General features: G+C 34.9%; 2 protein-coding genes across 5 annotated transcripts in view; one reads left to right on the top strand and one right to left on the bottom strand.

Moving 5' to 3' along the window:
• Positions 1-314: 314 nt before the first annotated feature.
• LOC148314024 (protein aveugle-like) lies at positions 315-4,965 on the bottom strand. The gene is made up of 3 exons (XM_088261979.1): positions 4,757-4,965; positions 4,399-4,509; positions 315-3,835 (listed from the first exon to the last, which is right to left on the bottom strand). Exons 1-3 carry the CDS (start codon positions 4,790-4,792, stop codon positions 3,662-3,664), a joined length of 321 nt encoding a protein of 106 aa, XP_088118105.1. The 5' UTR covers positions 4,793-4,965; the 3' UTR covers positions 315-3,661.
• Positions 4,966-5,374: 409 nt separating this feature from the next.
• Positions 5,375-23,578, top strand: part of Sec31 (COPII coat complex component secretory 31) — a 28,050-nt gene continuing 9,846 nt past the window's right edge. The window contains exons 1-19 of one of the 4 annotated variants that reach the window (XM_088268094.1): positions 5,375-5,498; positions 6,955-7,174; positions 8,349-8,482; positions 8,566-8,735; positions 9,500-9,582; positions 9,670-9,786; positions 9,891-10,035; positions 10,637-10,786; positions 11,315-11,467; positions 12,310-12,393; positions 13,581-13,788; positions 14,545-14,672; positions 15,322-15,378; positions 18,152-18,275; positions 19,293-19,403; positions 19,785-19,985; positions 20,744-20,961; positions 22,199-22,381; positions 23,171-23,312. In XM_088268094.1, the coding sequence (XP_088124220.1) occupies positions 6,972-7,174; positions 8,349-8,482; positions 8,566-8,735; positions 9,500-9,582; positions 9,670-9,786; positions 9,891-10,035; positions 10,637-10,786; positions 11,315-11,467; positions 12,310-12,393; positions 13,581-13,788; positions 14,545-14,672; positions 15,322-15,378; positions 18,152-18,275; positions 19,293-19,403; positions 19,785-19,985; positions 20,744-20,961; positions 22,199-22,381; positions 23,171-23,312 (2,611 nt within the window). In that variant the 5' untranslated portion in view covers positions 5,375-5,498; positions 6,955-6,971. The remainder of the gene's footprint in view (positions 5,499-6,954; positions 7,175-8,348; positions 8,483-8,565; positions 8,736-9,499; positions 9,583-9,669; positions 9,787-9,890; positions 10,036-10,636; positions 10,787-11,314; positions 11,468-12,309; positions 12,394-13,580; positions 13,789-14,544; positions 14,673-15,321; positions 15,379-18,151; positions 18,276-19,292; positions 19,404-19,784; positions 19,986-20,743; positions 20,962-22,198; positions 22,382-23,170; positions 23,313-23,578) is intronic. The other 3 variants (XM_088268169.1, XM_088268254.1, XM_088268334.1) reach the window with 3 other exon arrangements.

Below are 23,578 nucleotides of genomic sequence, written 5' to 3' on the forward strand. Positions count from 1 at the left end.
GTACAGCGGTGTCCGTTTTTCGTTTTATTCAAATATCGAAAGTTTAAACCTTAATATCTCCCTTACTTCTCTACACATCTTATGATTTTTCATTTTAATTTAATAGCCAATAATCGACACATCGTGAAATTGATCCATTCATTCAATATTTAACAAGGAACCAAAGATTTTGCGAATGATGTATTTTGTGCCCAAATATGAAGTTCTGATGTAAAAGGCAAATCATCTTTGTTAGACAACATAAAAAATAAATGCAAGAACCTGTAACGAAAAATAAGCAGTAGTACTTACAAAATAAAACATTTTAATAAATACATTAAAAAACTTTATTACAATCAGTAAAAATATACAAGATAAGTGATAATAATGAAAAAAAAAGTCAATACATAATATATCAAAGAAAAAAAATAACCTTAGTTACAAAAATATGTGGGGTATAGAAACATGTTCTATTAATCGTCTCAGATCTGAAAAACCTTATTTTATGGCTGTGAGCACACATCGCTCACTCCTTTCAAGAACGTCATAAATCAAAAATCGTCATTTTTCAGTTGTGCGTGTTTTCGGAATGCCCAGAAAATGTACTATATCCCAGCAAAAGAGACATATTTTTAACTTAACATTTACCCGCAACAGGACAGAAAATGTTGTTTTTGCATTTTGAACAAAAGGTATTGTTAAATTATCTTTATAAATAAATTAAATATTTTTCAAATGGAGAAAAAACCTTCAGGTTTTACCTAAAAAGATCTGTTGCAAAGTAAAAAGTTCAATAAGTGGCTTGATATTTATTTTTAATACATTGCGTTATATTTTTAAACTTTAAAAACGTTCTGAAAAATCAAGATTTTTGATTTATGACGTTCTTGAAAGAAGTGAGTGACATTTGTGCGTTTCAGAAGACTTATGTTACGGTGGTTTGCACATATTTGTGCGTTTTAGAAATCTTATAAAAACTGCAAAATACGCCACATTTTGATAACCTTCAACTTCATGTACAAAAAACACACCTTAAGTGTCTAATATCATGTTTGCTTTTCTGTGCAGCGGATCGGCGTCACTTTAATACAAAAATATTATCGATTCTCTTCTGTCTTCATTCTTTCAATGTGATCTAATATCGCCTGCCTCAACATACATTTCATAGACAAAAAATACATAATTTAAAAAAAAATTGTTTTGTCAAAACCAACCCAAGCCACCTGAATTTTTGCTACAGATATCTTTTTATCTAATTTGTAAAATAAAAACGATAAGAACATACGCAAACAAGATAACAAATTATGATTGAAATGTCTCAACATGGATGAATTACTTTTTATTGAAATGGGAAGATGAACGTCTGGGTATTTAGAGGGCATACAACCTGTTTCGGCCAAAATTTGTGTATTTTACAGAATAATTTATGTATTAAAAATAGTATTAATAAATGTACGCGAGAAGAACAAAGAGACGCAGTTCAGTAAGTTTTAAATGTTACAAATACTGTCCCCACCCCATACAACGCCTTTAAAATAGTATTTAAGGGGTGGCGGACAAATATTTGTGTGCTCAGATTAAATAAGATTCGAAACGTGTATACGCCGCGCTCGCTCTGTTTTTATATTGGTTTCTCTTTGTTCTTCTCGCCCCTTGTGTTTTATAATTTTCGATATATTGGTGTAATTTCGTTATTTTCACACTTACAACTTTGTAATTTTTAATAAATAAAGATTATCTTCATTTGCGCGTTTCCGTCTTCCCAATGAAAAGTGTTCCGGTACCGTTAGCAGTAACACAACCTGTCCTTGGCTGGTTAAAATAATCACTTTTTACACTGGGAAATGTCTACTATTCTACCCACAGTTCCGTCCCATCTTAATAAAAAACGTCTTCATTTATGTTGAACAATCAATAAAAACTTAATATTACTGTTAAGTGTATCAAATCTAGAATTTGTGAATAGTATAGTTAAATTTTAATAGTATAGTTAAACTTTGTATTAAAATCACTATAAACAGTTTATTATAACTTAATTATAATGTCTACTAGTTTCGAAGCTAATTGCTTCTTTTTCAAGACTGATTAATCAGTCCTACTACCTATGGTGTTTTCACCAAAAATATGAATTGTATTGTCACACGAAACATGTATGTAAATAAATATTAAGATATTAGAGTAATGTGGTATTCAACCATGGGTAGAATGGGGGATGTAACGTAGAGTGATCACTTTAGCCAGAAAACGACAGCTAGTAAGCCCTGTAATTACCCTGACTTCCATATTACCATCTAAATGAAAAAAACATCTTCATTTATGTTGAGATGTCAATAAAATTTATTTCCTAAGTGATCGGAAGCACGACGATTGAGATTTATCAAAATAATTGATATTGGCATAAGTGTTTCCATACCCCTAATATAGTGGTTCTGAACCTGGGTTCGATGGAAACCCAGGGGTTCGGTGAGTCAGTCTCCTGGGTTCGGCGGAGGTCAAAAAACATACTCGACTTATTGTACGTATTATAAAAAATGATAAGACGTACGATATATTCATTTATCCAACAGATCTTAGTATATTATTTGAAAGGAATATATCAATCTAGCAATAAAAATAATACAACAGTTTAAACGCTAAAACAATGCACCTACTCTGCACTGTTCATTTATTTTTGGGATGGGACATGAAATAAGTCATTACAAATGTATTAGATCCAGGAATATACATATTTTCTAAATTTTCAAAATCAGTTAGACGAAACAATGTTCATGCTTACGTAATTAAAATCTATATTTATATAATTCGTCAAAACGATAAAATATGGTATTGTAATGAATATTTAAATAATATTTGAATATTTTTTCTTAGTGAGTTCCGGAAGCTTTGCCGGAAGTTTATAAGAGTTCCGGGTCCTTTATTTGTTTAAAAAAAAGAGCCTTGATTAGATCTATTGCTATAACCTGTCATCATTGCGAAATATGCATTATTTTGCTTTTGTTTTTATGTGAAAATCATGTTATAATGATTTTGATCATTTTGTGCACCTATGTATGTATAAATATAAACCTATGTTTTGAATATGAAAAAAACATTTTATTTTTCCAATCAAGGGTTCGGTGAATTGATATACTTGTGGGGTTCGGTACCTCCAACACGGTTAAGAACCACTGCCCTAATATGTAAACTAACTAACCATCACGCCGCTTCTCCGCAGGGGTAGGCAGAGGGAATGGAACGCCACACCACTCTGTCTTTGCAAACATTCTTCACCTCTTCCACGTTCATGAATCTCCTCGTACATACCCGCCGATTATTACGACTCCTAACCTGACCACTTTCAAGTATTTGGCATACCTGATCGTGCCATGTTTTTCTCGGTCTTCCTCTGCTCCTTTTTCCAATTACTTTCGCCTCATCAATTTGTTTTACCGTTCTTTCCTCACTCGTTCGTTCTACATGTCCAAACCATCTCAACACACTTTTCTTAATTTTATCGATAATGCTTGTCTCAGCTTTGTATTCCTTCCTTATTTCACTATTTGAACATCTATCATACATCGTTTTGTCGCACATTCTTCTGAGAGATCGCATTACTTTTGCCAACTCCATGTTTCACTTCCATACATTAGAGTTGGAACCAGGACTCCTAATATGTCCTAATATGTACTCACTTAAAATTAATTTAAATCATGAAATTATTTTTGGTCTCTAGGTCTCTGATTTCCATGATGTCTGTCTTCAATCTGATTTTCATAATTTCCCTCCAAATAGCGACTCGGTGCTCAGGATTGGATATTCCTAACCTTATCAGTGTATTCTCATTCATTCTCAAAAGAGTGCGGCCAGTGATATCATTCTGCAAGATAAATACAATATAATCTGAATTAAAAGACATTGGATAAATAAATAAAAAAAACGTATTCTTGTTATCAAGTTGACGGTTTAAAAAACTCAACATTATCGCTAACTCTTTTCAACAACGTCATATATCAAAAATCTTCAATTTTCAGTTGTGCGTGTTTTTGGAATGCCCAGAAAATGTACTATATCCCAGCAAAAGCTGCATATTTTTAACTTAATATTTACCCGCTACAGGGGAGAAAGTGTTGTTTTTGCATTTTGAAGAAAAGGTATTCTTTAATTATTTTTTAAAATATACTAAATATTTTTCAAATTAAGAAAAAACATTCAGGTTTTACCTAAAAAGATCTCTTGCACAGTAAGTTCAATAAGTGACTTGATATTTATTATTATATTAACTTTAAAAACAATCTCCTGAAAAATCAAGTATTTTGATATTAAACGTTGTTGAAAAGAGTGAGTGATATAAGCAATTAATTCATAAAAAGAAAAATGACACTAAGAAAAATTGATTAAGTACAATGTTATTCAATAAAATTAAATCAGTTATATACTCACTTTGACAAAACTTTCGAAGTAAATGGGAAAATCGGCGCAATGTCGTCTAAGCCATTTTTGAACATCAAAAATAGTCCAAAGGTATACTGATTTCGGACGCGCTGTTTTGCTCTAGAAGGATGTCAAAAATCGATTGAATACGATAAAAATATAGAGATGGAGAATGTAAGTCTCCAATGTCATATGATGGATGTCTTTTTTACATTTTATAATATCCCGATGTTCAATTAAAGACAATTTATAATATTAAAAACAACTTATAATTTATAATATTCTAGCGATGACATAAGGAACACCGCTTTTTATATCACTATTCCATTTAAAAAAAAGTTTGGTTAAACATGAAATATAAAAATACCTTCGGTCTCGAAGTATATGTAGTATCTTCAACCATTTTACGCGTTAGAAAACATATAATCGTAGATAAAAAGAAATTTTCTATACTAATTCGCAGTAAAAAGCGATGGGTATATCGCTTTATAAATTATACTCGCAAAGTAACTAGAAACAATACTATAAAAATATAAGTTTCACATTTCTACTGCCAGGACGTCAAAATGTCAAAACAAAAACAACAACCGGTAGATGCAGTGCCCTCTATTAAAACATAACAAAATTATCTTAAATATTGCAGTTGGCATTGTTGAAGAGTTCCATTGACACAAGGTAGCGCTAGTCTTCAAAATTATTGTTTATGCCACAGTTAAAATGCAGTATGGTCTGCTTATTAATGACACATAATTCGTTCGGTTTTGCGCAAATGTCACATATGACAATCTATCATAAGAAAAAAGTTTTATATCGATTGTTTGAATGTTTCGTTCTGGATTTATGTATCACGTGCTATAAAAGCAATTAATTGTTCAGCAAACCTTGAAGTTTTTGCAAAAAAAGTGAATAAAGCATAAATGTAACGAATAGTATACGTCATCAAAACGATATCGTTAGATGCCTTCTGTGTATGACTTGCGCATGAACAGACCAGTATATTTGGGCTAAGGTATGTGCGATTGGGCCACGTTGGAACTGCTGGTTTATGACGAAAACTGACAGAAAAAATCGGCTTTGAAGTTGTAGGATTTTTCGTAAATACCAAAGAGGTAAGTTATTAAAATTGGTTTTTATATTTTATTTTGGTCACGATTTTTTATATTCATAGGAAATTATTTTTAATAGAACATGTAGTATCTTTTTATCTATTTACTTTATTATTTTGATGTCTCGGTTTCCGCCGATGATGTGTCAACAAATTATATTTCAATGAAAATGTTCGATGCGTATTAATAAAATTATCCAATAATCAGTGGTGAGCTATTATGTAATCTAGGGTTGTATATTTTTCAGCTTTCATTTTATTTAGAATCTGACACAAGTGTCATCTCTGTGTTGCTGTGTTGTGATGTCATCACTTACATTAATTAATATGTGTTCTGTACTTATAAGCGGTGATTTCAATGCTGGCATTCGTCGGTTGGTAATTTTGTTAATGGTTTTTTATTTCTGGATATCTGGCTCTTAGATAAATCCCAGGTTCATTGACTCCTGACACTGTTTATAATGTTTTTATGTGCTGTTCAAGTAGGGAATTTCTTTGACATCGAACCATATTTTAAATTTACTGTATTATCTGATGATATGGCTAACACAGCAACCAAATTAAGCATAAGCCATTTGTAATGTATTCTATTAAGTTTTGTATACTTAAAATGTGAAATTTTCACTTCGCTAACAAACATTTAAATAAATTCAAATGATATTTTCCTATGTGTGTGTATGTCTGTAAAAAATAAATTAGGTATTCTTGAATCTTATTCTTCTCTTAATAGATCTGTTGATCTGTTTAATTATAGTTAATAATTCTTGAATAATAAAACAAATTTCAAAAATGTTGTAGAATTCAAATCAAGAAATATAATATTCTAATGTAAGTTCCATTAAATGTTGGTTATTTTATTTTGGTTGAGTGACCACAGTACAATCAATAAGATTGTCAATATTTCCTAAGTGTTGGTAACAGATTTATTACACAAAGGTTATTGAAGTGATTGCCGATTCAAATATGTATGAACGATAGTTACTTCTACTTCTTCAAACCCTTATCCGCATCCCAATGGTGCATAGGGCACTGCAAAATATAAACGCAGTGTTATCTTGATAGTTAACACATAAAGGAAAGGTGATCAGCCCTCCGCTTCAGGTACCAGTCCAGGGTAATATTGAATAAATATTAGAGTGACTTGTATTTATCCCCCCCTTGGGAATCGAACCCGGGACTCCGGAACGGTTGGTGAGCGTGCTGACATTATATTACGGGAGGGAGTATAATTAAAAGATAATAATAACACAACAAAATAATTATGTGTCAAATTGACATTCTGCGATTCTGCTTAAATTTATACTGTCAATCATGAAAACATATGGTCAATTTTTATTGTTGGTGCTGGAACTCCATCACTCATTGAGGTGTTATCCTAAATAAAGTTATGCTAACTGATAAAATAATAATTGGTAATAGTTAACTATGTAGATACTATAAACGAACAATTTATTTTTTAGCAAGTGAATCCTTCAAAATGAAGGTGAAGGAATTAGAAAGCACGGTGAATGTGGTGTGGTCTCCGCAGCCTTACAGTCCCGTGATGCTAGCTACGGGGTCTGCCGCTCAGTACGTGGACGCTTCCTTCAGCTCCAGTGCATCGCTAGACCTCTATTCTCTGAACCTGGGTGATCCCGGTTACGAGCTGGAACACATAGTCTCTGTGCCTAGTGATCACAAGTAAGGATTTGCTTTTATAGTGATTATAATAACTCGTGAGATTGAAAAACTTCTAGAAACATTTCGTCATCTTAACACATTGTTTGCGGGAAACACTTAAAAGCGTCTTTTACGTCAGTGCTCCGCAACCGGTGTGCCATGGCACATTGGTGCGCCGTGAGCCGGATACAGGTGTGCCGCAATAAAATTCAATGCATATGACATTTTACAATTTTTCATTATGTATTTAATTCACGATGACAAATTATTTTCATAATATTGTCTGTTTTTAAAAATGTAGGATATAATAATTCTCTCACTCTCAACCCTTATCTGCACCCCAATGGTGCATAGGGCACTGCATCATATAAACACAGTGTTATCTTGATGGTTAACACAAGAAGCAAAGGTGATCCCTCCGCTTCGGGTACCAGGCCAGGGTAGTATTGAATAAATATTAGACTAAAAAAATCATTTATATTTATACCCCCCCCGGGAAATCGAACCAGAACGGTAGCTGATCGTGCTGACCACTACAATACGGAGGCGGGTAATAATTACTTCAATTAAATAATTTTTCAATGGTCTATATTCTATATACTTTAGCTTTTGGTGTGCCACGGAATACTAGGAAGAATTTCAGTGTGTCGTAGGTGAGAAAAGGTTGCAGAGTACTGTTTTACATACTGTTAGTTGAGAGCGGGAGACGCTCATGGGTGTCCTATTTGCTTACTTTTGGTAGAACGCGAGAGACGTCATAAAACATTATACAGATGGAAATCTGGTCTGTGTTTACTTATATATGACCCAAATTGTAAAAGAAGTACACTTGTTTTTTAGCACTTGAGTTTATTTTATTATAACGACTAGTTTTGGAAGCTTCCATCATCAGGTCTATGAAGCTTCCGAAACTAGTCGTTATAATAAAATAAACTCAAGTGCTAAAAAACAAGTGTACTTCTTTTACAATTTCATCATGCCTTACCACAAAGTGAATGCCGAAACAATAAATAAAATTGTATATGACCCGAATTAGTATACTAATTAAGGTAGGGATTGATGAAAAAACTGCCCGACAACAATGTGTTAAGAGATTTAGAAATGGGTTAATCACTGTAAGTTTAAATTTAAATGTTACAATTATTTAATGGATTTAATTTGAATGATAATTGTTCAAAATATATTCCATTTCTAGGTTTCACAAGTTAGCTTGGTCATCAAATGGTGTTTTAATAGGAGGATGCGATGGTGGCTTGTTGGAGTTCTACAAACTGGACAACCTTCTCAGTAAAAAGGAAGCCCTTATCTCTTCCAATACCAAACATACCGGTATATTTTCTTTCAGTAAAACTATACCTCTTTTCTTTCTAAATATCCATTTGATTAATACAATTTGCGTGGTACTTTTAAAGGTTCGGTTTCTGCATTGGATCTAAACCCTTTCCAGAATAACTTGTTATCTTCTGGTGCGTCGGAAAGTGAAATATACATCTGGGACTTGAATAACACGAGTACTCCGATGGCTCCTGGTAATAAATCACAGCCCCTAGAAAATGTCCAGTCTTTGTCTTGGAATAGACAGGTAATTATGCGAAAAAATGCTTTGAATATTCAATACTTCTGCCTACACTAAGTAACAATCAGGTCTTCATGATCTGCCTTATGTGCACGGATACGTGAAAGCAGTGGATATCTACTGGCTACATTTATATTTTATTTAACCCTACACCACGAGACTTATTTCAATGTACTCTTCTTCTTCTTCTCCAAACCCTCATCCGCACCTGATGGTGCATAGGGCACTGCATCATATAAACACAGTGTTATCTTGATCGTTAAAACGTGAAGGAAGGGTGATCAGCCCTCCGCTTCAGGTACCAGTCCAGGGTAATATTGAATAAATATTAGAGTAAAAAAATCAATTATATTTATTTGACCCCTCCCCTCCTGGGAATCGGGACCTCTAGAACGGTAGCCGAGCGTGCTGACCATTACGCTATGGAGGCGGACAAAATGTACTCTTAATGCGGGACTATCATAAAATGCATGACGGTAAAAAAATTTTACATTTTACCGAAAACGTTTACTAAAAATATCTAAAAATAAGTGCAACACTTTATTTGAGAACTTTATATAAAATACAAACATGAAATAGAAGTAAAAACTTTACTTACTTGTCCCTACATTTTTTTGGATGTGTTTCCTCTGTGCTCCCCACAGGTTGGAAGTCCTTTGTAAATTTACAAATGTCCTGTAATCTTGGGTTAAAGTCTATTATAGTTACAAAATGATGTTATGAATATGTAACTATTGTTTTTTCATAAAAACATATTATGTTTTTTTTAGGTTCAACATATTTTAGCTTCAGCTTTCTCAACAAGATGTGTCGTGTGGGATTTGCGAATGAATGAGGCAATCATCAAACTAAGGTACATAAGAAAATAGTGAATTTATTGCTACATTATAGATAAAAATTCAGTGAAGACGTTGTTTTATAATATCTGATTACATTTTAGTGATGGTCAGTCCCGCACAAGATGGAAGTCAACTGCGTGGCATCCATCTGTAGCGACACAACTGTGCATTGCCTCAGAAGATGACCAAAATCCAGTTATACAGCTTTGGGATTTGAGGTTTGCAATAAATTGATTCAATTACATTGAACTCAGAAATTGAGTTTGGTACGTCTATTACCACTGGCTAGAGAAGATACTTATACAATTTTGATATTTTTCAGATCGGCAACATCACCTCTGCTTGTTTTGGAAGGCCATCACAAAGGTGTTATAGGATTGTCCTGGTGTCAACAAGACTCCGATTTGCTGCTATCGGCGGGCAAAGATGGACGAGTTCTCTGCTGGAATCCAAATAATATGACGACGGTTTGTAAATTTGATCATATAAATAATATTTCCAAACTTTCTCAGTTGTACATATATAATAAAGTGATATTTTGCTTTCAAGTATGAAATAATAAACTCAGATGTCGCTCACTCCTTCCAAGAATGTCATTAATAAAATAACTTTATTTTTCAGGAGAAGGTTTTTTAAGTTTAAAAATATAATACAATGTATTAAAAATAAATATCAAGCCTCTTATTTAACTTTTTACTGTATAATACTTATTTAAGGTAAAACCTGAAGGTTTTTTCTCCATTTGAAAAATATTTTGATTTATGGATATAGAAAATTGTATTGCTCTGTAATCAAAAATGTTTATTAAATTAGTTATAAGTTATATCTCATATCACAGTTTTGGTGTTAAAAAAATATTTGACCAAAACTCACCTGTAATCAAAGAAACGACAGTTAAAGTTGATTCTATAACATATATATTATTATATTACTTAAATGAATCTTTCATACTATTTTCTTCTCGCTCGACATCTATTGACGGCATTGCGAGATACCGACAGTCACAAAATTAAATTAAATATATTTTATTTACATATATTTATTCTTGTTACAATTTGTTTATTACAGGGAGGAGAGATACTGTTAGAAGTATGTTCAACCGGACAGTGGATGTACGACGTATCTTGGTGCCCTAAGAATCCCTATCTAATTTCCACTTGCAGTAATGACGGTCGTGTCAGCATATTTTCTATAAACGGAGGAACACACCATCAACAAGTAAGTCAAACGTCTCTAGATTTGTCTTTAACTGATATTGCTTGATTTTGTGATTTGATATTCCCAGATTTGGTTTTTTCATCTATACGGTATCCACTGCATCACAAACATATAGCCCTCTGCGCATCTAGTATGTTTCTATTGGGGATGCTGCGCTTCCGACACCTGCGAAAAATCACGCTCCACAGTAACGTGTGCTGTCTAAGCAGTATAAAATAGATGCTGAATCCACCAGTAGCAATCGCTGAGAGCTATTTGTTTGTGAATGTGATAAATAAGAGTCACTTATATTTAAGATTCAATTTCAATAAAAAGCGCATCGTTGTCTACCTTTAATGACTGACAGATATTTTTTATTGCCGATATTAAGACTATAAATTGATTGAATGGTATTATTTGTGTATTTCAATGGGCACAGCTTGATGTATTATTACACAGTTTGATGCTACACGATAGCATGTGTGTAAAAATCATATTTAGTAGTTTTTCTGCTGTGTATATAGCGTTCAACTTTATAATTGATTACAGGTAGCTACAACGAACAAAATAATGGATTCATTCCCCGGAATGGAGACTTTGCACCAAGCTCCTGTGCCGATCCATACGGAGGTGGAACCTTCCACACAAGTACTCCCCCGACCCCCCCAGTGGACAAGGAGACCTATTAAAGCTAGTTTCGGGGTAAGAAATAAGTTCTTCTATTTTTCAAATACAGTACTATACCTGATTTTCCAGAATGTATGGTGAAAAAAAACCCATATAAAAATGTAAGCAAAAGGAAAATTAAAATGTGCTATATGCGCTTATGTATACCTACTTTTTTATAAGACGCATGTGTTGACAGCGTGACAACTAGAGACAACTTCCAAAAACACGTGTCACAATAGATTTTAACCGGATCCACGCGGCTCGCATAACCGTATGTGTTTTAAGAAAACATGCCCCATACGTGGCTGACATAAGCGTTTGTGTTTTTACATTGCTCCAAGTTTCGAACCTCAGTTCAACTTAGAGGGATTTTTTCATGGTGTGGAACTTTGGATAAAATAATACGTCAATCCTTGGCCTTATGACATCTGTTGAAATATCTGACTAATAATTTGTAACATCACAAGGATAAATAAAAGAACAGATCCCTGATTTTTCTTGCGGTCGGTAATCAGTCTGCGCCATAATCATGCCCTATATTTGTCTTACTCTCGACGCTACGCATCGCCAGTGGGTAAGAGTGACACACGATGCGTGCTTTGATTTATTTATGTTACGATCTAATTTGTTTATATTACGATATATATTTCAAGAATAATGTGACACACGTGTATTACACCAAAAAGTACCAAAAAGGCACAATGAATCCCATTGAACGTTTTTGTTTAGGAAAATAAATCGTTTCTTAATTGAATACATGATAAAGTAATCATTTAAAAAAGGCGAAATACCGCTGCGCACGGGCGTCTCTTAGGAACAAAGTTAAGGCGGTTAAAAGGTTAAATAATTTTTTAATATTTATATCTTTTTTACAGTTTGGTGGAAAATTAATCACATTTGAAAATCAGGCACCTGGTCAGAACAATGCGAATCCTCAAAGACAAGTCTTCATCAGTCAGGTTAGTTTGAAACTGGTGTAGAATAAGATTAACAACAAGTTTTCGATTAAAAAAAAATCATTTGTGTGAACCATAAACAATTCAAATATATTATTTTTTTGATCTCATCAAAGATGAAGAAGAATATGGAAGTCTGGGCATTTACGGGGCTTACGACCGTCATAGGCTGGTTTAAGTGATCACTTTACACACGTGTAACATTCACCAATTTCTACCCATTATTGACAACCACACTACTCAAATTTTTGGAAGTTCCATATATATGAACCAATTTAGAAACCTTGTTCATGAATCACTAGAACTTCACTAGAGACATCTATTGGTGAGATGTAAAGAAGCCCTTATTAAGCAGAAACTCTCATACATAAATGCCCAGACTTCCATATTCTTCTTCATCTTTGATGAGATGTCAAAAAATAATATGAAAATAACTCCTGTAATTGGAGATAATCCAGATTTTGTGAACGGGTATTTGGACACACTCAAAATGTTGTAAGATTTACATTATTGAAGAAAGTATATGCACGCAATTATTTGTTGTACAGAGAGTCAAAAACGTATGACATGCCAGAAAGTATGTAGAATGAAAGTAAGTTGAGAAAGTTTAGAAATAAATGTTACGATTATTGTATGAGTATTTTATTATTATAAGATGTAAGTGTTAATAAAAAAATGTAGAATTAAGCTTGATTATAGGATTTTTTCAAACCGTTATCCACATCTGATGGTGCATAGGGTACTGCATCATATAAACGCAGTGTTTGTTATCTTGATCATTCACACATGAAAGAAAGGTGATCAGACGTCTGCTTCAGGTACTAGTCTAAGTTATTGAAAGCTGTCCCACCGCATTCCCAGATCTGATACAGAGGCTTCCTGACAGACCTTCTCTTGCAAAGCAATTTTTTTGTTGTTGAACTAAGTTGCGAAATTTATGACCAGTCCAGGGTAATAATGAATAAATATTAGAGTGAAAAAATTGCTTGTATTTATTTGACCCCCCCTGGGAATTAAACTCGTGACCTCCAGTGCAGTAGCCGAGCGTGTTGACCATTACACTACGGAGGGAAGCAGCTAGTGAAAAATAAAGACAAAATATGTGTCCTTAAGTGTCTGAATATCCTTTTAGGTAACAAACTCCTTATCATTCTTATGTTTTTAATATATAAAATAAAATATCCTTTCAGGTATCCACGGAACCGGAGTTGATTGAGCAAGCTCGCGTGTTGCAACATGTCATCGGGGCCGCAGGATCCGAGGTTTCCGCCCCTCTCCTGGCGGAGCATTGTCTCCAGAAGGCCAACCAGACTAATGATCAGCACGAGAAGTACGTGTGGCACTTCCTCAAGGCGAGCTTCGAACAGGACCCGAGATCAGAAATGCTGAACCTTCTAGGTGTGTTTTGTTTATTTTTATGTGTAAGATTTTAAATTTTAAAAAATGTTAAAAATAACAGTTTTTGTGTTTGTTGTCGTTAGTTTCAATGTTCTTTAAATGGTTTTGTGTAATTTTTAATTAACACCGCGTTTAATATATCTTGGAACGATTACAAAATGCTGTCGAAATAAAAATTTTCAAAATGCTTAAACTATATTTTAAATATGAAATTACACAGATTTTCTTTTTGTACCTACAAAAAGAAAATTTTTATAACTGTAAAAAAATCCTAGGTTCACAGTTTTTGTGTTTGTGGCCATTAGTTTCAATTTTCTCAAAATGGTTTCTGTATTTACTAGTACATACATACTGATCTCTTTATGTGGAGTATTTACGCAGGGCTTATGTTTATACTCTCTTTGAGACAAGCGTTTATAAACATGAGTCGTCAAGGGGAATAAGCTGGCTTTACACCCGTAAATTATACTTATACATTCATATTTTAAACATATGCTGTGACGACCGCATCAGCACAAATTTCTGAACACACAGACATAAAATATTATAGTCAGATGGGGACGACAGCGAAGACGATGCTGGAATGACCATGTCAAAATAATCCAAGAAAATAGACTAGCCCGAATTGCTCTTCACGAGGACGCAGACAGAAGAAGACCACCGGAAGACCTTCAAAGCCATGGCTTGACAGCTGGCAACAGAACAGATAAGAAGGAAGAAGAAGAAGTTATAGTAAAGTCCGTATATTTTTTTCAGGATTCCGGCAAGACGATATGAACACTAAACTGAACGGTCTAGTGGCAAAGCTGAATGCCAAAAATCAACCAAACAATGTCGACAGCCAAGTTGAGCAAGTCACCGATCGCCTGGCGGGCCTCAGCAGGGTTAGTACATTTAATTTACTTGAAATATAACAATAAGTATATTATTTAAACATACTCATCATGATGGGCAGAATATCATTGCCCATGTACATTTGTAAAAAAAACAGATTTTGTTAAGCTTGCCTTTGCATTTCTTTGAAATTAATATGCATACATTAGAGATTCTTAGTATTTTAATTTAGACCATCATTATTTTTACGTATCAATTTGAGTACATAGAAAATTTGATTAAATTAATTGCAAAATAAAATTTATCGGATATTATATACTGTTGTTAAAAAAAAGTACATAGTTTTATTTCATAAAGTTTTTAAAATGTGACACAAAGTATCTGCAAAAAACATTCAAGAAAAGTTAAAAAAAAAAATGTTTTTTTTTCTTTTCACAATTTAATTACTCTACAAGAATTGATAAAATTATTCACAAATGCAATTATTTGAGTATTCACATTGGGATTTGTATTATACTAACAGGATTTGTTAAGTATGTATTTGTTGAATAACATATATACAAATATCCACATTTTTCTGTGATTTTTGTTGCGGAGGTTTGAATTTATGTCGTACCCCCCCTACCCCACAGTGTGTTCTAATATCTGGCACTAATAATAACCGTACTGGTGTTTCCTCTCCCTATACTTTACACGTAGAGTGAGTCGTCTGAAACGGAACCAGAACCCTCCACTGATACAAGTACAGATATTTCGGTAAGACGATTGCAAGCATTTTCTGATTGCCGTGCTTGTGTGAAATGTTTGTATGTAGTTGTCCGTCGCATGGCAGATTCATCGCTACAACTATGTATGTAGTTAGATTAGGTAGTATTGCAACTGTAAAAACTAATAAGTGTTTCATTAATTTTGTAGTATGTTTAATGCGTTGAATGCCATAGAGTTTTATGTTTATCAATGCCTTAGAGGGCAAATATCTAATTACAAGTTTGCTCATTTTTCAGGAGAGCATTTTTTTATATAACAAAAACACAAAATGTGTCAAAATATTGTATTTATTCTTATATCATTAAATCAATTATTTATCTAAGTAATAATAATGAGTCTGGTTGGGAATGTTTGACATAGATCTTACTCGGGTCATACTTATATTTGATTACAGTGAAACCTCTATTTTCCGTTTTTAAGGGGACCTATTGAAATAAACTATGAATGTGGGAAAACAAAAAAGGCGAGATTAAGAGGTCAATATACAAGGAGATAGGATCGACTAAAGGTGCAGTCCTCCCAATCCGCAAAGCCATTGTTAGGTTAAAATTCTAAGAAAAATACAAGTTTTAGATATAAATAAATGTATTTATTTAAAAAAAAGCTGAACTGAACAAAAAAAAATGGTAAAAAGTTTATTGGATTTTAAATAATCTGTGATCGACATAGAGTGCATGCTTCTGAAAATGAAGGTACAGGCGGCAGCTCCTCCTTGTCAACATAGACCTTTTCTGCTGTATCCGTCAACCTTGTGTCACCCAAGCTTTCGATAGTTTCTATCCCACACGTTGGAATATTGTTGTCGAAAGTAACAAAATTGAGAAAATTGAGAAGAATGTAAAAAACACAAACAAGATATATCAAACATGCAGAGTAATTCAAACGATGAATGCGATAAAATGGTGATAATGAAACGGTCAATGTGATCTACTTTTGTATGAAATGAATTTGGGGTAGAAGAAATAAAGGATATATCAGGGAAAACGATTATTCGAGGAACAATAGAGGTTTCACTGTACATATATGTACTTGCATGTATCAAGTAATTTTTTTTCACTGAATATTTGTTTGTAGTATTGAAATAATAAGTTGACTAACATCTGTATGAATAGAAGTCTGTATGTAAATCATGTAGCTGTGATGTTCTATATACTGTTGTAACATTATGTGTTCTTCATTATAATTTTGTGTAAATGCATGACTTTTAGTTTTATACTGGTTACGAAATGCCTTTAAGGTGATTTATTACAGAAAAAACATGTGTTATATTGAGGTGCGTCAATAAAAAATTGTATTCTTGTACATATATGGTATTTGCGTTGGATGATCTTTCAAAACCAAATTTCAAAACCAAGTTTTTTATACTTCTAGTATGTAATGTATGTAGTAAATGTTTCAATTAATTAAATGGTAATCAACAATGAATACAGTTTGATTCATTGAAACATTTTGTGGCAATGTCTGGCTGTAAAAAAATAAATGTGATTATCAATTTTGCTAGACACTCATATATGTATTAAAGTATCATAAATATGTTATCAATTTATTGTAAACCCAAATGTATACACTTTTAGCACGTTGACTGCCACGACAATTTTCAGAATTCCAGTCTAAAAAGCCAATATCATTTAATCATATTATATTAGCCAGGTATGCCAAATACTTGAAAGTGGTCAGGTTAGGAGTCGTAACAATCGGCGGGTATGTATGAGGAGATGCATGAACGTGGAAGAGGCGAAGAATGTTTGCAAGGACAGAGTGGTGTGGCGCTCTATTCTCTCTGCCTACCCCTGCGGAAAGCGGCGTGATGGTTAGTTAGTTAGTTATATTATATTATTAAAAACTCTAATTTTAGTAAATAATAATATTTTCTGTTCATCTATTAATAAATTTTCTGTTCATGTAAGCCAGCATTGATTTTTTGTTCTCTTTCCATGTGCCATCTATCCATATTAGCACTGATATACTAGGAATTTTATCGTAGCTGCACGAATATGGCAAGTAAACGCAGTACGAGATAACTCGTAGTCGGCATCCTAGCAAAGAACGCGCTCCACGAGTTATCTCGTAGTTGGCAGTCAACAAGTTAACAATAGTGCTATGATTTTCTGGGGTATCAAAATTTCAAAATTTCTTATTAATTTCTTATGAACAGAACATAAACAGTTTTAACGCTAGTATTATAATTATCTAGGTGTGTTGTGATGGTTTGAACATGTAGAACTAATGAGTGAGGAAAGAAATGTAAAACAAATTTATGAGGCGAATGTAATTGGAAAAAGGAGCAGAGGAAGGCTGAGAAAAGCATGACACGATCAGGTATGCCAAATACTTCAAAGTGGTCAGGTTAGGAGTCGTAATAATTGGCGGGTATGTATGAGGAGATGCATGAACGTGGAAGAGGCGAAGAATGTTTGCAAAGACAGAGTAGTGTGGAGTTCTATTCTCTCTGCCTACCCCTGCCGAGAAGCGGCGTGATGGTTAGTTAGTTTGTTTATTATAAATATCTGGGGGTCGCTAACTCTCGAAATATCCTACATATTAACCTATCTGGAAGTACGGCCATACATAATCGTCTAAACAAAACTTTCCTCTAAGGAGTCTTTACACAATCTCTCTTATGAATTTATGTATCTTTAAGTGTATAATTTACCTTTTTTTTGCTGTGTAATAAGTTCTTTTTCTTAGTATGTATGTACATAGTATGATGGTCCAAGTGTCAAGAATATTTGTAAAAAGAGATTGTATTTGTTTTGTGCAGGGTGTAGACGGAACAGCCGCATTTGACAACATAGCCCAGAATAATAAAGTCTCTAATGACGTAGAACCTGCTGCTGTGAACCAAAAGCCACCGCCTAAACAATACATCATCCCGACTGGAGATGGTAAGATATTCCCTCCTACAACTTTTCAATTATCACTTTGTGCAATCCTGTCAGGTTTCCTGCAATATTACAATAGATAATTTTAACTTTTGTCAAAATCACTTGGATAAGTTTCATGAACGGCTGTGCTTACAACCGAAGCCTGGCGACATTTATTTCCAAAATGACACTTGTACTGCCATCTGTGGTTATATTTAAATACTAAAATCGTGCTTCAGACTATTTTTCTGTTGTACCCATGACATTCAACTCAAAACAATGTTTGTGTGATGTCATTACATATAAGGATGTTGTCAAAGAAATCCCTTGAAATAAAACATTAATAATATACTTTTATTCAAGATAAAATGCTGAAATAGGTATCAAATTGTGGTAGAGTAGGTAGGGGGAAAAGCGAGAAACTCATGTTGATATTAAATTATAAAAACTAAAAATATAAAAAAAAACTCACTTCCCTCTACAGTTTTGTCCGCAGAAACTCACCCCTGGACAGGTTAACAAGTCTACTTTGATGTCATACATATTGTGGATTCCATTATATATCGGTAGAGTAAAGGCAAAGGGGAATATCTGTCTCAGATCGAATTTTACAGGAGAGCAAACACAAACTTGTGAAATTAAATAACTCATTTATTTTGTATATTTTTACATGTACATATCTCAATAAAACCAAATAAGTATTGCAACTACAGCCATATCCTTTTGCCAGATTATGGAATACACTATTTAAGACATTTTGTGGAACAGAATTAGAAAATAAAAAAATTGACAGATATACCCCTTTGCTATTACACTACCGATATAATCTTAATCATTGATTTCACAGTCCTGCGCTTCAGGTTCTAACTAATCCGGATTATTATTAACTAAATCGCTTATATTTATTTTTGATCTCCTGGATATTGAACCTGAGGCCTCCGACACGGTATCCAAATGCGCTAACCTCTGTAAATCTGTGTCGCTAAATGTAGTGTACATGGGCAGAGGTTGATTTCAAAGTGTTGTTACATTTTTCAGATCCTGACGGTTTGATCTGCCAGGCTCTACTGAGTGGTAATATAGAAGCCGCTGTGGAATTCTGCTTGGAGGCAGGAAGAACGGCCGATGCTTTGGTGATTGCTGGCGCAGGTATGTTGGTCAAATATCTTCTTCTTCTGCTAGGTGTAGGCCTTGTAGCCTGTTTTTAAGAGGGATTTGCCTCCTGCGATGTTGATTCCCAGCCTGTCAATACATCTCTTTGGTGGTCTGCCTTGATGTTGGCCGTGCAGTGCAATGTGGCGAGTCTTAATGGTTCCATTTCCCTCACATATCTCTCACATCACTTCTGTGTAAATACAATTTAGTAGACTCTAAAAATAAGTGTTTGATTTTAATATTTTATATACAAATCAAACTGGAGTTCTACAAATAAAACGCCAAATCTATAAAAACAATATTTATTTACTTTTTATAAAATTTTCTAGGGTAGACACTCGTTCTTCTACAAAGACTGTTTTATTTTGTCGGCAGTGGGCGGCGACCTGCTGCAGCGTACGCAGTGGCGCCACCTGTCCGGACAGGGCGCGGGGGGCCCCGTGCGAGGCATGGCGGCTGCCCTGCTCGGCGGGGGCTGGGCAGAGATGGCCCAGCAGGCGGCCCCCGCCGCCTGGAGGGCCGTCCTGGCCACCGCGCTCACTCACTGCTCCCCGCAGCAGCTGTACCAAGTGTGCGGTGAGTCAACTTTGACAACTACTTCTGCTACTTTAAAAAAACAAAAATCATGATGATAGATAGAGGCGCAAGGTTGCCACTTAACCTTTCCCTTGCGGTGCTAAAAACTTCTGTGGCACCGGTGATATGCATTTTGTACACCATATGAAAATGTGGTTTAAAAACAGGAAAAATGTGAATATTCCTAAATGTTCCTTTTATTGACCATAGTTGAAGTTGAAATGTAACAATTTTGTAATGTGGGCTCTGGTAAGTATCTGAAAATGAGAAAAAAATACATCACAAGTAGCTGCAATAACTAACGTAGCGACATGACCGCCGCGTACGACGGTCTGCGCACTACTAAACTTGCAACGACATTCGCGTATACGTAAACCAACAGTACGCACACAAAACGTTTGTGTATTGGTGGTGATTTTATCCCCGTTTTGTTCACAAATTGTTTATTTCCTTCGCTGCAAATGAATATTCTTATATTATAATACTTTCATGTAATACATAATTATACTACGGAGGAATACAAAAATTCTAAGCCCATATCCGTATCTATTATATTTTATATTGATATTCTCATTTTAAAAGTCGAGTTGTAGTAAATACATATCACCGGGAGGAAAAGGTTAACAGCCCAAATCATGGACTTAAGGCTACATGACGACTGTATTTCTGAGATCCTCATCTTTTTCTATGTTGCCTATTTTAGCATTCCGGTCTCCAATAATCATGATGCTTTCTCTATTGGGTATTATCATTTGCAGAAATAATGGGCGAAAAGCTGGAGAAGGAGTCTGATCGCGAGGCGGTGATCTGTTACCTGTGCAGCGCCAGCGTGGAGCCGCTGGTGGGCTGGTGGCGGCGCCAGCTGGACGCGGCCCCCGCCCCCTCCTGCCCCGCCAGCGCCGCGGCGCTCACGCGCGTCGTGGAGATGGTGCTCGTGGCGCGCCTGGCCGCAACCACGCGAGCTCGACCCGTGCAGGTACAGACACCGGTTATCCTATCAGTGGTTGATGACTAATGAATCCCTTGACAAATCATGGGTATACTGGCGTAAAAAGTCAACTCTAAAATCCCTGTTACTTAAAGCTATAAGCTTGAATAAGTCCGCCTCCGTACTGTAATGGTCAGCACGCTTGGCTACTGTTCTGGAGATCCTGGGTTCGATTCTGAGGTAAGGGTTTGAAGAAGACGCCTGAATAAAATACCTGCTTAAAAACTTAAAGTTTAATTTTCTTTTTAAACCACATATATATGACATTTCAAAGTAGTTAGTGTATTTTGCCAGTTTATAAAACGTTGAAAACTTAATAATATGTATCAATAAGTCAAAATTGCATATTTTCCAGTTAACGTTTTTTGCCAGTACACCCACGATATGTACTCAAAGAGAATATCCATTGAGAATTCGAGAACATAGAAATAGTGCTGGAAGTTCTGGAAAAAGTGATGGAAAATGCCATAAATCGGGTTCTTATTGTCACCAATTCTGGCGGTGGCCACTATCATCACCTTGACTTAATGGGAAAAAAATTATGACACCAAATACAAAACTAAAATTTTTCATCAAATTTGATATGATAGAGAATTTGAATAAAATCAAAAATTTAAAAAGTAAAAAACTACTTGTATGTAAGTGTGGTATTATTAATTATCCTTTTTATAGATTTAGCATTTAATTTGTAGAACTCAGAATTTATGTATTAAATGTTAATTCAAACACTGATTTTTTGAGTCTACTGAGTTCTATTTTATTGTTAAAAAAAAACACGTAAAAATCAATTTTGTGACAATTGTTTCCGTTTGAAAATGCCACAACTAGGCGAAACAACTGTCACAAAATTGGTTTTTATGTATTTTTTTTACAATAAAATACAAATTAGTAGACTCTGTGGGAAGGCGCCGTGGCGTAGTTGGGTAGACGCTCGACTGCAAAATTGGTGTCGCTGGTTCGATTCCCGCCAATTGCAAAATAAATTTAAGAAAGATTTATTTTCAATTCGTCTGGGTGTTTGTGGTGTATTTTTCACATTTACCTTCCCTATCCTTACTATCCTACCTGCAGACAAGACTCTAATAGAGGCTTTGGTTATTCCTTTAAAAAAAAAAAAAAAAAACCCAAAAAATCAGTGTTTGGTCTAACATTTAATACATAAATATTATTATCTTATTCAAATTCCGCATATTATTTTCTTCATTACAATGTGGGTGTTTTGTAGGCCTTTGGGAAGCTGTCCAACTTGCTGACGAGCTACGCCATGAAGCTGGCTTCGCAGGGCCACCTGGAGGGCGCCCTGCACTGCCTCTCGGGGCTGCCGGACCAGGAGCTCACCTACCGGCTGCAGTGCGCCCTCGGCTACGCGCAGCCCTACTCCGCCCTCAAAAAGCCCGCCCCCGCTCAGGTAACTTGGGAGGGACAAAGGATTGGTTCAAGCTAATAGTTTGTGTCAATCGACAGTATATTTCCAGAATCCCATTACATACCGAGTAGAGAGCGTTATGAGAGGTTATAGTGGAACCTCTCATTACAAACACCTCTCATAACAAGCAAAAAGAAGTGAATAAGTTGCTCCCTTAATGAGTGACATTTCGCATAACGAGTTACAGAGAAGTGGCAAGTCCCTTTTTCACGACATTCACTTGTATGGCGGGACTTCCGCGCCAGTCAAAACAAAAATGTTTAGCTTTACGAGTAAGATTCCGGAACGAATTATGTTCGTTATGAGAACTTCCACTCTACCAAAGATTTCATTTTTACTATTTCAGTTTAAATCTTAATCAGGGGGGAGAAACTTGGAGCCTTAAGGCCTCATGTAGCCTCTTGGCTACTCTGATATGGCCTCGAACTCGATGCCAATAACTAGAAAAGTCGTAGATGGATTGACTTGAAATTTTTGTGACTGAATTGAAGAAGTTTTGAAAGCTACAATTGCTTTTATCGACAGGTGAATAGAATCACTATTGTTCTTCTAACCCTTTTCTGCACCCAATGGCGCATAGGGCACTGCATCATATTGATGCAGTGTTATCTTGATTGTTACTTACATGAAGGCAAGTTGATCACTTCCGCGCTTCAGGGACCAGTCCACCATTATATATATATGGCCATTCTAACATCTATCATATATCATATATATAATACTGAAGTGGTAAAAAGCAAGTGCTTTCACTTACAATTTAATAAATTGTAGCAGAATCAGTGGTCAGCGGGAGGCAGAGTGCGGACTTCCAGCTACAACCAGCCCAATCCTCCTCAGGATGCATGGAGCGGAGCTCCACAGGGACCTTACGTCAATAACAATGCCCACCAACCACCGCCTCCCTTCAATCAAGGTGAATTATTCATTGCCTTCATTTATCCATCATTTATGTATGTAAAGAAATGTATTCTTTTAGCTATTGAATTTAAAAAGTGTTCCGCCGATAAAGCAGTATGCGACAGGGTAAAACCAAGATGACATTCATCCATAGATTGTATGTAAACAAATGTTTTCCTTATATTTTTTAATTTAAAAAGTTCCTCGGATAAAGCAGTGTGCGACAGAGTAAAACCAAGATGACATTTATCCATCAAATGTATGTAAAGAAATGTATTCCTT

Source organism: Brachycentrus maculatus, unplaced genomic scaffold, assembly GCF_059751285.1.
Source record: "Brachycentrus maculatus isolate JH-2025_06_01 unplaced genomic scaffold, ASM5975128v1 h1tg000003l, whole genome shotgun sequence".
Lineage (NCBI taxonomy): Eukaryota > Metazoa > Arthropoda > Insecta > Trichoptera > Brachycentridae > Brachycentrus > Brachycentrus maculatus.

Bases quoted from the DNA above. Each gene is read 5' to 3' on its own strand.
- LOC148314024 (XM_088261979.1), bottom strand. From the start codon at position 4,792: ATGGTTGAAGATACTACATATACTTCGAGACCGAAG. The intron at 4,510-4,756 runs GTATTTTTATAT...ACATCCTTCTAG, and splicing joins CATATACTTCGAGACCGAAG to AGCAAAACAGCGCGTCCGAA. The intron at 3,836-4,398 runs GTGAGTATATAA...TTTATCTTGCAG, and splicing joins ACTTCGAAAGTTTTGTCAAA to AATGATATCACTGGCCGCAC.